Below are 13,484 nucleotides of genomic sequence, written 5' to 3'. Positions count from 1 at the left end.
GCCCTGCCGGTGGCTGGCACTGCTCCTCCTTGTCAGAGGAATGTCGGGATGTGTGAATTGTGGTGATGGGTGAAGAGGGAGGCTTACCCTGACCAGCTTAGCAAAACAGGGATGTCACCTAGAGAAATGTCCTGTCCTACCTGGACACAGGTGCTCAGAGGGAGAGCCCACCTACACAGGTGCGGCCACCTGCCAAGTGGTCCTGTCCCCAGGCCAGCAAAGCTCAGTGACCCAGGTGTCTGCCTTGCTCCTTAACACTGTCTGCCTGAGAACAATGCTGGGCCTCCTTTGTCACCGTGTGATGCCTCCAGCTGAGAAAAGTCATGGACTTGGAACTCTCTCCTCAGTAGCATATGCATCTTCCAGCTGAAGAAACAACCCTGGTTGTGAACTGCACTGCAGTGAGTTAAACGGGTTTGAAAATATCTGCTGTGCCCTCTCGGGAGGATAGAAGATACGGGTTCCTGAATCCGAGGGTCAGCCCGATGGCCACCTCTAGAAATCCCTCCCAAGCTCTTTATTGCATCATTGTCACCAGGGGGACGCAGTGCATGGTCCTCAGGACGGCAGGAAAGGTCCACTGCGGTCCTCCACCTCCTTAGTCTGTACTCACCCTCACTCCCATCGCCCTGGCCCCTGAGCCCCTGGCTTGGAGGCCATTTAGCAGCCGTCTCTCTTTGGAGGGACATAGGTGTCCCCCCCAGGCATCCTTGAAGACTTAGTGCTGACGCCTTCCTCCAAGAAGCATCCTTGCCTCTTCCCCCACCCCTTCAGGGCTGGATGAAATGCAGGCTGTAGTTTGTGTGCCCTCCTTCTTCCTGTCACTGACCCTGCTTGGTGGAAACCACCTCTATACCATCTACAGCCCCACTTGAAGATGGCAGAATTGTGTGTTGAGATAACACCCTTGGGATATGGCATCGGACCTTGGCTCAGTGTTGAGCCCAACAAGATCTCCTGGAGGAAATGAATGAATCAATGAGTGAACCCCAAATGACCCAATTCCAGAGCAGATGTCACCCTAAGGCCTGCCTGAAATAGCCACCTGCCCTTCCACTCACAGGCCTAAAACACACCGCTGTCTCTCTGTTGCAACACACACATGCATTCCGACATGTGTGTCTACATACCCACACACATGCATGCATGCATGTGCACAGTCCCCACTCACTAGGCACCTATCATTGCAACATTTGCTCTTGACATTCAGAACAATAAAGACATCCAAGTCACAGTCCCTGAGAGGTCCCTGTTCCTCACGGGAATAATTCCCCAATTGAAAGAGTTGACATAGAAGGGGCTGCTTTGAAATGCAATGCAAGCTGGCTACTGCAGTGCAGACAGAGGCTAGCACCCAGTTTCTGCTGTGATCATCTGGGGAGAGTCTGAGAAAGGGGCAGGCTCTTCAAGGGAAGAATTGGGGAGTTCCCGTTGTGGCTCAGTGGACACACATCTGACTAGCATCCACGAGGACGCAGGTTCCATCCCTGATCTCGCTCAGTGGGTTAAGGATCTGGCATTGCACTGAGCCGTGGTGTGGGTCCCAGTCGTGGCTCAGATCTGGCATTGCTGTTTCTGGCATAGGCTAGCACCTACAGCCCCCATTCGACCTCTAGCCTGGGAACCTCCATGTGCCGCAGGTGCAGCCCTAAAAAGACCAAGATTTCAAAAAAGGAAGAATTGGTATCATTTATGCAGGCAGGAGAGGAGTCAGGACAGTCAGAGACATGAATGGGGGCTGAAAGTGCCCGGTCGGGTACCTCTTGGTAGTTCCACTCAGCTGGGCATAGGGTTCCAAGATGGAAGTTATCAAAAGTAAGGCTTGGAGTTCCCATTGTGGCTCAGCGTGCTAAGGGTGTGACTAGTGTCCCTGAGGATGGGAGTTCGATCCCTTGCCTCGCTCAGTGGGTTAGGATGAAGCACTGCTCTGAGCTGCTGAGTAGGTTGCCAAAGCAGCTTGGATCCCAGGTCCCCTGGCTGTGGTGTAGACTGGCAGCTGCAACTCTTATTCGACCCCTAGCCTGAGAACTTCCATATGCTGCAGGTGCAGCCCTAAAAACACAACAATTAAGCAAATAAAGTAACCTGATTCTCTGTTTTCCTAGAAGCCCTCTCCGTGGTAGAGTGTTCATTGAGACATCTAGGGGTGGAATAGCGTGATGGTTGTGCTACCCCTGCGTTCTAGGAGGAAAAATGCAGGGTTGTATTGGCTTGTACATACATAGTTTATTTCTGGAAGGATACACAAGAACATGATAAAAATGGTTGTTTCCAAGTATCAAACATAGGATTGAACTGCGAGGCGTGCATGGTTTTCGTCTGTTTATTTCGCTAGCGTTTCTCTAGTGTCTAGAAAAGAGCCTGGCACATTGCAGGCACTCAATAGTATTTATGGAGTCAACACATGAGTTTTGAAAAGGAGGGCTGAAAAGGCACGTCAGTGCATCCCACTCTGAGAGTGGAGCCCATCCTTGCCACTGCCAGGAGGCCTGGCCCGTGGTCGATGTGCGTTAAATATTTGAGGAATAAATGAATGGACGTGAGCTTGGCTCTCTCTCAGGAGGCAATGGGGAGGTTCAGAGCGCTCAGGCTGCGTCCTCCTGCCCTAAGTGGCCACCTGCTCTGTGGATGCTCCTCCCACTCCGCCTCACTATAAATGTCCTTCTGTGCAGGTGGGCACACTGAGTCCCCCAGGGGCGACCTCATGACCTAGGTGATCTCCACAGAGCGGCCCGGGTTGCAGCGAGGGGCTTCCCTCCCCCCACCGCTTGCCTTTCCCCAAGCCCCTCCCCACTGTCAAGGTACCCTGACTTGGGCTTTTCCCAGCCCCACTCTGCCACCTGCACTTCCTGCCTCTGCCCATGTGGCTGAGGGAAGGGGACCCAGGGGAGAAAACATTTTTGTATCCTGCTGTAACATTGTGGGAGCTATGGGGGGGCACGGTGATACAGGTGGAGGAGGTGCTTTTACAAAAAGCCCTGCCTCAGAAATAGCTCCACGGAGCCCAGGGGGAGACACCCCCGGCTCAAGCTGGGGAGAGGAGCTGGGAGCGGGCTGTGGAGCTGCTCCTGGACATGGTCTCCCAGGGAGAGACCGGGACTCAGGGAACATCTCTGCCTGCCCGCTCTGCGTTCCGCTTCCAGCTTCCAGCCAAGGGAAGAATCAAGGCATCCAAGTGGGCTCATCCTCCAGCGCTTTTCATCCAAGGGCCCTCTGACAAAGTACTTGCAGGTGTGGTACTTGTTAAGCACTCACAACCACCCCGGGGCAAGGAGATGACCCCATCCAGGTGGAGTGACTGAGGCCTGAGAGGTTGCAGGTCTCAGAAGCAGTGAGAGGCAGGGTCTGGCCTGGAACCCTCCCCAACCCCACCCTCCCTCACCAGTATCCCTTCGGATTTCCCACTCACGGTGTCCCCAAGCCGAGTTGGTTCTCTGCAGACTGGGGATGAGCTCGAGCAGTGTCCAGATTCCTGAGTCCAGCTGGTTCTGGAGGTAGGTGGGAAGAGAGACGCTGCAGGGAGAAGGAGGGTGGTCCTCAGCCTGTGCCAGGGGATGTGGGGCAGCCAGGAGGAATTGAGGGCAGCCCCTTTGCACTGTGCTCCTACAATGACCTGCATTTCGGACCAGGAACCAGGCTCACTGTGCTGGGTAAGAAAATTGCTCTAGAAGGGTGAGAGAATGGGCTGCTCAGTCTGGGTGACCCATTGGGCTCTGGCTTTCAGGGAAAGGATTTTGGATCCCACCAGGCTTCATGGACCCAGCCAAGGCTCAGTTTATGCCTGAGTCCCCGGGGCTGTGGAAACACGGGGCAGCTGTATTTTGGGGACGGTTCCAAGCTGACTGTGCTGGGTAAGGAGCCAAGATGGGGTACAGGATTTGGGGAGGGGAGAGGCTGGGAGGAGAGAGGTGGGCAGCTGCCCAACTCCACTGGGGGCTACGCTAGGGGTTTGTGGGACCTGGGCTGAGTCCAGGGCGTCAGGAGAGGATAGAGCTGGTTTTTGTCCTGGGCCTCTGGGCTGTGAGCAAGACATTCAGTATTTTGGCCCAGGCACACGGCTGACGGTGCTAGGTGAGCATAGACGCCTGGACAGGGCGGGATGCAGGGCGGGTTTTTGCGCGGAGCTGGGGGGCCGTGACTCACAGACCCAGTACTTTGGGCCAGGCACGCGGCTGCTGGTGCTAGGTGAGCACGGGCAGTGAGGCTGGGTTTTTGTGGGCAGCGCCGGGGCTGTGCTTAACAGGGGCCACCCTGACCTTTGGGGCTGGCAGCCGGCTGACCGTGGTGGGTGAGTGTCTGAGAGCCTGGCAGCTGGCGGCGGGCGGGATGGAAGGCGGAGGCGGCACAGGGCGGTCGGATCCGGGCACCTTGTCCCCTCCCTGCGCTGGAGCCGGGCGCTTGGACCCAGAAGCCAGAGCCTTTGGGCGTCGCGTGGTTTGAGTGCGGGGCTTCTCCCCTGTGTTCCTATGAGCAGATTTTCGGCCCGGGCACCAGGCTCACGGTCATAGGTGAGACTTGACCTTCTTCTAGCCTCCCATTCGCGGCCCGCTGGGGTCCCCGGAGAAGGGGTGGGCTGAAGCTGGGGCCCGCGGCCAGCTGTTCATCAGTGCAGCCAAGGCTGCAAGGGAGGGGGCTGGTGTGGCGTGGGGAACTCCTGGTCTCAGAACTTGGATAGAGGGCAAGGGGGGCTTTGGTTTCTTTTTTTTTTTTCCGCAGTCCTTAGGGACAGGGCGAGCCTTGAGAAAGAATTATTATTAGGACTAGGATTGCTGCTTGATTGGAGACAGACTGATGGGAGGAGGGGGCATCCTGGCCTCCAGGCAGGGTAGGAGAGGGTGCAGTTGCTGCAAAGGGGAAAATGCTCTGGAGAGGCACGAAAAAATCAGGGGTGAGCACAGGATGGCTGGCCTCTGGCAGAGCCAGCTTCTGCAAGTAGATGGAGGGTTCCACTGAACAGAGAAGGAGGAAAAGAATGGCAAAGGAGAGTGGAGCAGAGAGGTGAAAACGACAGACAAGTGGGAGTTCCTGAGGAAAAGAATCCAAGCAAGCAGAGTTTGTTGATTGACTGCTAGATTGAAAACTTCTTCCTCACCAACTAAGCCCCAGACCCCTGAGGGCCAGGCTGTGTGTACATGGGCTGACTGGGAACCTGCTCCACTTGCGGGGAATTTATCCCTAGAGATTACCTCCCCTCCCCGCACCCCAAAAGCTCCCCCTCACACAAGGTATTCTAGCTTAAACAGCCAGAGTGCAGATATTTTGCTTGTGAGATAAGGAAAGTTCCAAGGAAGATCTTAGGCTCTTAGTGTTTGAAAGGGACCTGAAAGGTCACCTGAGGATGACAGCATGAGGCCCAGGAGGGGAAGACACCCTCGCTGCTGCTATATTTACCTGGATTATTGCACAACAGCAAGTGCTGTTTGTAGTTAGTCTCATTAAGATGGAGCCAATGGGTCAGCTGGGCTGTTCTCAGAGGCAAAGCTGGGTTCCTGGGATCAGCCATGGTAGAGACAAGCAGGTAAACTTGGGTCCCAAGCCCTGGCCTTTTCATGATTTGAGGCCCTAAGCAAGGGAATCTGTGGGCTCAGGTCACACACCCAAGAAGCCAGCGGTGAAGTCAGGGCACATCCATGGAAACGGGAAGAGTCAGTTAGAAGAACATTTTCTCCATCTTCTGGGATAAACTAGACCTCTCCAGAATGAGATGTCTTCCTGGTAACAGAAGTGCTCCGAAATAAATCAACCTATAATAAACAGCAGGATAAAATGAATGTACAGGGAGCCCAGAAGCAATGAGGCAGCCAGATGAGAAGGCTGCATGGGCAGTAAATGATGCCCTAGCCCAGGCCTTCGAAGGGGCTGCAGGCCACAAGCTCAGGACCAAAGTTGTATCAACACAACAGGGCAGAAGATGCTCTGATGATCTCAGGGCCACTTTTAGGCAGCTTGCTGGTAGGGAAAGGGTGAACATGTGGAAGCCAGGGGGCAAAGAAGGTTGAAGATGCCTGAATTGGAAACACAGGGAGATGAGTGTCTGTCAGAGGCCAGGAGGCTCAGGTGTACCCAGAGGCAGAAGAACGGCTAGGATGGCCTCCTGAAGCACCCAAAAGTCAGAAAACCCCCCATTCTCATGAGCACACCCCAATCCAAAGGATGTCCTCACGGGAGCCCACAAAATATGCCACCTCTATATTGTCCTCTGCAGCAAACCCCAGAGGCCCTTCTTAGGCCCAAGTTGCCTTCACTGCTCAGCCCCTCCAACTCACATACATGTAACCCAGCTGAGGGCAGGGGCTTTCTGAATCCTTATGTTGTGTAATCTCTACCCCCCACCCCCCGACAGTCAGTGTGGAGATTTTCTCCTCCCAAGCAAAGAGCGATGAAGGAAATTGAGTGACCATCTGAACTCACACTGGTGGGCAAATCAGATTTGAACTCTTGTCTTGTTCGTTCTTTTCTTTCTTTCATCCTCTCTTTCTTTCTTTCTTTCTTCTTTTTAGGGCCATACCCAGGACACATGGAGGTTTCCAGGCTAAGGGTCGACTCAGAGCTGTAGGCTCTGGCTTGCACCACAGCCACAGCAATGTGGGATCTGAGCTGCATCTTCGACCTACATCACAGCTCATAGCAACAATGGATCCTTAACCTACTGAGGGAGGCTAGGGAATGAACCTGCATCCTCATGGATACTAGTCGGGTTCATTACTGCTGAGCCATGATGAGAACTCCTGAACTCTGTCTTTCTGATTCCAATCCAGTGATCTATTTACATAATGACAGCACATTACAGGGAGGAGTAGACAGGCAGATCTGTATGGCTGGATAAGAAATCAAATAATGTGAAAGGAGAGCCATTACTCAGGATGTTGGGCAGTGCCATTGGTAATGCCACCTTCAGGGATGGAGACACAGTAGCCAGGTCTGTCATAGGGTGAGTACACAGGACGGGCACATGGAGGTAGAAAGATCACAGGGGAGTGGGGTGGTGACCCCCCAAAACACAGCTACATAATTTGGCCTCATGATAAGCTCCTGTCCTGCCCTCTCTCACATGCCCACACTCACACACTCTGTCTGACACACACACACACACACACACACACACACACACACACACGGCCATAACATACCTCCCAGCCCTCAGAGCAGCCCTGGCCCCAACCCCCCTTCCTTGCAGAGGACCTGCAGCAGGTGAGACCACCCAAGGTGGCCGTGTTTGAACCATCGGAAGCGGAGATCTCCCGGACCCAGAAGGCCACCCTCGTGTGCCTGGCCACAGGCTTCTACCCCGACCACGTGGAGCTGAGCTGGTGGGTGAACGGGAAGCAGGTCCAGAGCGGGGTCAGCACGGACCTTCAGCCCTACAGGGAGGACCCCAGCCGCAATGACTCCAGCTACTGTCTGAGCAGCCGGCTGAGGGTCACCGCCGCCTTCTGGCACAACCCCCGCAACCACTTCCGCTGCCAAGTCCAGTTCTATGGGCTCACGGAGGACGACGAGTGGGAGTACAACTGGACCAAGCCCATCACCCAGAACATCAGTGCGGAGGCCTGGGGCAAAGCAGGTGAGCAGCAGGGCCTGGGCGGCTTCTGCATGGAGTGCGTCAGAGCAGAGGAAGGGAGAGACCCAGGGAGAGGGCCAGGCTGTCTGGATCCGGACCAAAGGGGTGGGGCGGGAAGACCAGAGGCAGCACGAGGGTGGACAGGGCACATGGGGCTCGTTCCTCCCCCAGGTGCTCGGTGCCACTCAGCTGTGCTGCTGGGTCCCCTCACTGCCCACCTGCACAGCTCAGGTCTGAGTGCTGGTCCTAGTTTCCCAAGATCATGATGGCAGTGCTGCTGGCATAGGAGGGCTGTGTCTCACCACATGACTGGCTTTTCTTTGGGCTATGGGCCGATGCCTTTAAAGGCTGTGACTTAAGCTCAGTCTCTTTCAGAAGTGGAATTCCCTACTCATCCATTTTCCTCTTCCTTTTTTCTTTCAGACTGTGGCTTCTCCTCTGGTAAGTAGCCCTCTCTTCGTTTGTCTCCATCTTTCATGGTCTTTGCTCTAGAACCAGAGGGTGCTGGGGGGGGGGGGATGGGGCATGGAGAGGAGCCCAGAGATAATGGGCTCCAAGGTATCCACCATCTCCTCCTTCCTGTCCCCAGCGTCCTATCAGCAAGGGGTCCTGTCTGCCACCCTCCTCTATGAGATCCTGCTGGGGAAGGCCACCCTGTACGCTGTGCTGGTCAGCGCCCTGGTGCTGATGGCCACGGTAAGGAGGAGGGCAGGAGGGGGCAGTGATTGAAGGGAGGGGTGGAACCTCATACCAGGTAACCTGGGGTCAGTTCCTGGCAACTCAGTGGAATTATAATGGGCTTGCCAGACTGGGGGGAAAGTGCAAGCACCATTACAGAATGTAGCTTTGGAGGCTGGGAAGAATCAGCCTAAAATCCGGCCCCAGAGTCAGCCTCCTCTGACCCACTCCTACTCTCCCATGGCCCCTGACACCCTGACTGTGTCCTCTCTTCCCCAGGTAAAGAAAAAGGATTCCTGAGACCAGCTCTGAAAGTGCATCCTGAGTCGTTCTTTATCTTCACCCTAGATTCACTGTAACATGTTTCCAGTTAGTGTTTCTTAAGATTCTCTCTCTTTCTCTGCACCTCTTATCTCCTTCCTACATGGATATGTTGCTCTTCTCCCAGCTTCCCTGAAGGTTGAGCTCCTCCACACTGAACCTGAACTAGACTAACTCAATAAAATGTCATGATTGCATCCTAGGAGTGTCTGTGGAGTTCTATCCTCTGCTGATCTACCTCTGATTTAGGGAAGGCACCACCTCTTGGGCATAGGGAGTGACTAACCCTCTTCTCTGACCCATGCTACTTTCTCCTAGTCTCCTGATGGAGGCTGGACCCGTGTGGTCCCTTCTTGAGCATTCCAGCTCCCATTATGTAGTCTAAGTCTGAGAGGCAAGGAGCTGGGCTCTGGAAAACTTGCATATTGAGGACAGATAAGGATGAATGCCGGTGAACCACAACCCCCCCCCCCCACCTCAGTGTACAGAGTGACCAGTGGGCTAGAATGTCTGGTCGTTTCTTAATTCCCAGGTTCAAGTTTCACTTGTTATGTATTTAGGGCTTGTCTCTATCTGTTCTTAGTACTTCCATCTTGTCTGGTTTCAGAATTTGGGCATAATATTTCGTTCTACTCTGCCTGCCATGGTTAGGATTCTAAAGAAGGCACAGGTTGAAAACACCAAGGTATAAAATCTGGAGATTTCACAGAGAGAGGTTGCCTGGTGTCAGGCCCTGGGGAGGGTTGGAGAAGAAAGGGAGAAGGGTCCAGTGGCTGCTGGGGTACTACGCTTGAGTAGCCCTTTCAACAGGCTCCTACACTTGATGGGATGGAGACCAGGCCACCCCAAACGTAGTGTGTTGAATGCACCCCCTTGGGTGGAGACCGTTCTCTTGCTGTGAACGGTCAGGTTAACACCACGAGCAGGTTATAACCATTGTTGTAGAGGACAGCACCCAGAGGCAGAGGAATACCATCAGATGACAAAGGACATAGACCAGTGAGAGATGCCCTGGGGTAGGTTAGTTGAGGCAGAATGTCAGGTCTGAGGAAGGAGCTCTGAAAGCTGGGAGGGGATGAGAAAGATGGAGTCCTTATACTAGCTTGCTTCATTCCAGGCTTCTAGCTGGGCACTGGCACACACACATGGTCCCAGCCAATCCCCACAACAATCTCAGAAGCAGGTATTTTTCTCCCAACTTCCTAGGTGAAGAAACCACAGTTCATAGGTCCAGTGACTGGTATGCTGTGAAGCCGTGACACATTCTTCTGAGGATGGTCAGTTTGGGGAGCTTTGCCCACGTGGTGACCAGGAAGGTATGATTGCTCACAAAATTGCTGGGTGACACTAAAGTAGCTGCTCCCACACTCTGGGGTAGAACCCACAGGAACAGACTGAGGATACCTTCTTGATTCCTGAGTGTATTTCTTTCCCAGCACTGCTGTAATGAAGGGACATACACTTGATGGCTTAAAGCACTGGAAGTGTAGTCTCTCATAGTTCTGGGGCCAAAACCAGAATCAAGGTCTCGGCAGGACCACACACCCTTCCAAAGCTCTAGGGGAGCATCCTCCCTTGCATCTTCCCATTTCTGCTGGCTGCTGGCTTCATTGGCTCGAGGCAGCATCACCCCAACCTTATGATCTGTCTTCACATCTTCTCCCCCATGTCTCTGCATGGAAGTTTCCATTTCTTTTCTCTTACCAAGTCACAAGTCATTGGGTTTAGGACACATGTTCATTCAGAAGGATTTCATCCTGAGATTCTAAACCAATTCCATCTGCAAAGACCCTGTTTCTAAAAGAGGTCACAATCTGAAGTTCTGGGCTGGTGTGAATTCATCCCACAACACCGAGAATCCAGGACCTGGAGATGAGGGGTTCTCGAGACCCAACACACACAGGCCAGGAGAGGGCATGGCCCAGGGCAGAGGCAGCCTGGGACCCATCATGTGCCTGCACCTTCCCATCACTCATGAGTATCTCTAGGTTTCTTAGGCCACAGGCATTTTTTTCATTTGTTATTGCTATTGGTGTTTATTTGGTGATGACCCCAAAAATCCCCAAACAAATGAGGCAGAGTTTAGACTCTAAACCAACAGAGCAGTGCCTCGTAATCTTTAAGGATTCTTCACACGGATGGGGCGGGGAGATGAGCAGCTCAAGGGACAAGTAAAACATTCCAGAGAAGACAGGGCATTGTGTGGGCCAGGAGTGGACCAGGGAAAGGGGTGTTGGAAGCAGGGGTTTGTGTGAGCAGAGCTGTGAGGAAGAAACTGAGCAAATGTGGGGCAAAGATCGGAGTGGGGGTGGGGAGAGGAGCGTCTGCAGGCTCAGTGGTATCATCTCTGGGAAGCTAAGAGCAGAGACATTAGCAGGTGGGTGGAAGTGGGAGGTGTTGCTGGTGGGCACCTGGGGTCTGTCAAGGTGAGGACTAAAGGAACAAACATCCTCTGGAGGATGGGTGGCTTGGTACATGTCCCCCTCTCCGGGAAACATGCAAGTGATGGAGAAACTCCACTTGGTCCCTGGCCCTCCTCGACCCTTGCCCCTCTTCCCAAATCTTTACAGCCCTTTCCTGTCTCCCTTGGACAACCCTGCCCCCAACATGCAATTCACAGGCACTGGCAAGTTTATCTCTTCCGCCTATGCGTCTTTCTCCAGAATCGAACTAGATCCTCCTGGGGCGTTCCCATTGTGGCTCAGTGGTAACAAATTCAACTAGCATACGTGAGGATGCAGATTTGGTCCCTGGCCTCTCTTAGTGGCCAGGGTTAAGGATCTGGTGTTGCCATGAGCTGTGGTACAGGTCGAAGACCTGGCTCAACTCAGACCCCACGTTGCTGTGGCTGTGATGTAGGCTGGCAGCTGCAGCTTCAATTCGACCCCTAGCCCAGGAGCTTTCATATGCTGCAGGTGCGGCCCTAAAAATTAAAAATACTACTACTAATAAAAAATAGATCCTCCTGGACCAATTTTAGCCATCTTATCCATTCTTCCTCAGGTGAAACTGAGCAAAAATGGGTTAGATGTAGAGCAGTCATATCATTTATTGTGTGAATGGGGAGACTATTGAGAGTGAAAAATAAGATACAGGGACTAGAGGAGTAGACCAGGATTGTCCTGACAAACCAGGGCATGTGGCCACTCCAGTTCCAGGGACTCAGAGGGAACTTCTGAGACCAGAGTCATCCCAGGAATGAGAAGCACTAAAGTAACCCCTCCTTGACCTGGGCTTGTTGACCTATCCCAATGTCAAGGCTAATCTAATCTAAGCTTCATCCCATTAAAGAAATCTATGGGCGGAATGTAGTCCAGGGGAAAACTCCACCAGGGGGAACACAGTGCAGGGATAAATCATACTTTCTGATTGAAGAGACCTAGAAGCCGAGCATCTCAGGGGAAGGCCGGTGGCCCCCCATGTTCTTGCCATTCCAAGGGGCAGAGCTGGACCCAGTGTGGTTAGGCGTCCAAGAGAGGAACCTCAACTCTGTGATCTTTAGAGAGTGATTCAGAAATTAAGAGGGGAAAGGAAGCATCCAACTGGTCATGTTGAGTGACATCCTGGTGGGGGAACGGAACTTCCATGGGAAAGGGCTGCTCCAGTCCCTGTTACTTGCCCAGAAGAACATTCCTGTCAACACCAGTATCCATTAAAGACCTGCAGCCTCTCCTACCGCACAGCTCAGGACGAAGCTGTACAAGGCTGGGGAGAGGAGATGCCAGGGCAGGGGACAGAGAGGAAGAGCAGGTAGAGGACCATCCAAGAGACAAAGACTTTCTCTCTCTTCAGTAAGTGAATACGAGAGAGCAGGGAAATAAGAAGGATTTGGGAGCAAGAGGGTTGGAATAAGAGTGATGGCTTTTAGAGTTCCCTGGTGGACTAGCAGTTAAGGATCCAGCATTGCCCTGCTGTGGCTCGGGGTGCTACTCTGGCCTGGGTTCTATCCCTAGACCTGGAACTTCTGCCTGTCACTGGTGTAGCCAGAAAAAAAATGAAACATGAAAAAAGAAAGGAAGGAAGAATGATGGCTCTTGATAGATCCATTCCCTGCTCTGAGCCATTTCCCTGTTTCTTCTTCCAGAGTGACCCAGAAAAGGGGAGCCTGATTAACTTCAGCTCCTAACAGTCTGTGGGACAGACAGGCCCAAGGGTCCTATATAGGAAGAGTCTCTTGCAAATGATCTGCTTAGAGACAGGTGTGGGGATGGAGAATGGGTACTAGAGACCGCTCTTGAATTTCTGTGTGTGTACAGCAAAAACATGCTCATACCGAGATATATCACCTTTAGGGACATTAGGAGATGCTGACGTAGATGAAAGAATGGCTAAAGACCCCAGGTCAGGTTTTTTTTTCTTTCTTTCTTCTTTTTTTTTTTTTTTTGGCAGGGGTGCAGGGAACACATCTTTTTATTTTATTTTTAATTTTTTTTATTAAAGTATAGTTGATTTAAAATGTTCTGCCAGTTCTGGTGTACAGCAAAGAAACCCAATCAAATACACACACACACACACAATTCCTTTCTTATATTGCATTCCATCATGGTCTATCCCAAGACACTGGACATAGTTCCCCATGCTATACAGCAGGATCTCGAGACTGGATATAGTTCCCTCTGCTATACAGAAGGATCTCATTGTTTATCCACTCCATTGCAATAGTTTGCATCTACTAACCCCAAACTCCCAGTCCATCCCACTCCCCCACTCCCCCTTGGCAACCATAAGTCTATTCTCTATGTCTATGAATCTGTTTCTGTTTTATAGATAGGTTTATTTGTGCCATATTTTAGATTCCACATATAAGTGACACATACAGTATTTGTCTTTTTCTTTATGACTTTACTGACTATGAGAATCTGTAGTTGCATCCATATTGCCTGAAATAGCTTTGTTTCATTCTTTTTTATGTCTGAGTAGTATT

At 52.4% G+C, this 13,484-nt stretch overlaps 1 protein-coding gene, 1 long non-coding RNA gene and 1 gene segment (V, D, J or C); all 3 read left to right on the top strand.

Moving 5' to 3' along the window:
• Positions 1-8,762, top strand: part of LOC110257561 (T cell receptor beta constant 2-like) — a 192,884-nt gene extending 184,122 nt beyond the window's left edge. The window contains 5 exon segments of the C gene segment in view: positions 4,223-4,288; positions 7,178-7,564; positions 7,985-8,002; positions 8,151-8,257; positions 8,519-8,762. Of these exon segments, the coding sequence occupies positions 4,223-4,288; positions 7,178-7,564; positions 7,985-8,002; positions 8,151-8,257; positions 8,519-8,539 (599 nt within the window).
• On the top strand, positions 266-951 carry LOC146394891 (uncharacterized). Its single transcript, XR_014833607.1, has 2 exons — positions 266-401; positions 775-951. It is a non-coding gene; the product is annotated as an uncharacterized LOC146394891 (long non-coding RNA).
• Positions 8,763-9,766: 1,004 nt separating the features above from the next.
• Positions 9,767-13,484, top strand: part of EPHB6 (EPH receptor B6) — a 62,454-nt gene continuing 58,736 nt past the window's right edge. Inside the window, exon 1 of the mRNA XM_085005191.1 lies at positions 9,767-9,876. The gene's annotated coding sequence lies outside the window, so the exon portion shown is untranslated. The remainder of the gene's footprint in view (positions 9,877-13,484) is intronic.

Source organism: Sus scrofa, chromosome 18, assembly GCF_054392235.1.
Source record: "Sus scrofa isolate SSC_HxYL_T2T_F1_AM1 chromosome 18, Sscrofa_HxYL_maternal_Yorkshire_Landrace_v2.0, whole genome shotgun sequence".
NCBI lineage: Eukaryota > Metazoa > Chordata > Mammalia > Artiodactyla > Suidae > Sus > Sus scrofa.
This window is presented reverse-complemented; position numbering and strand designations above follow the sequence as displayed.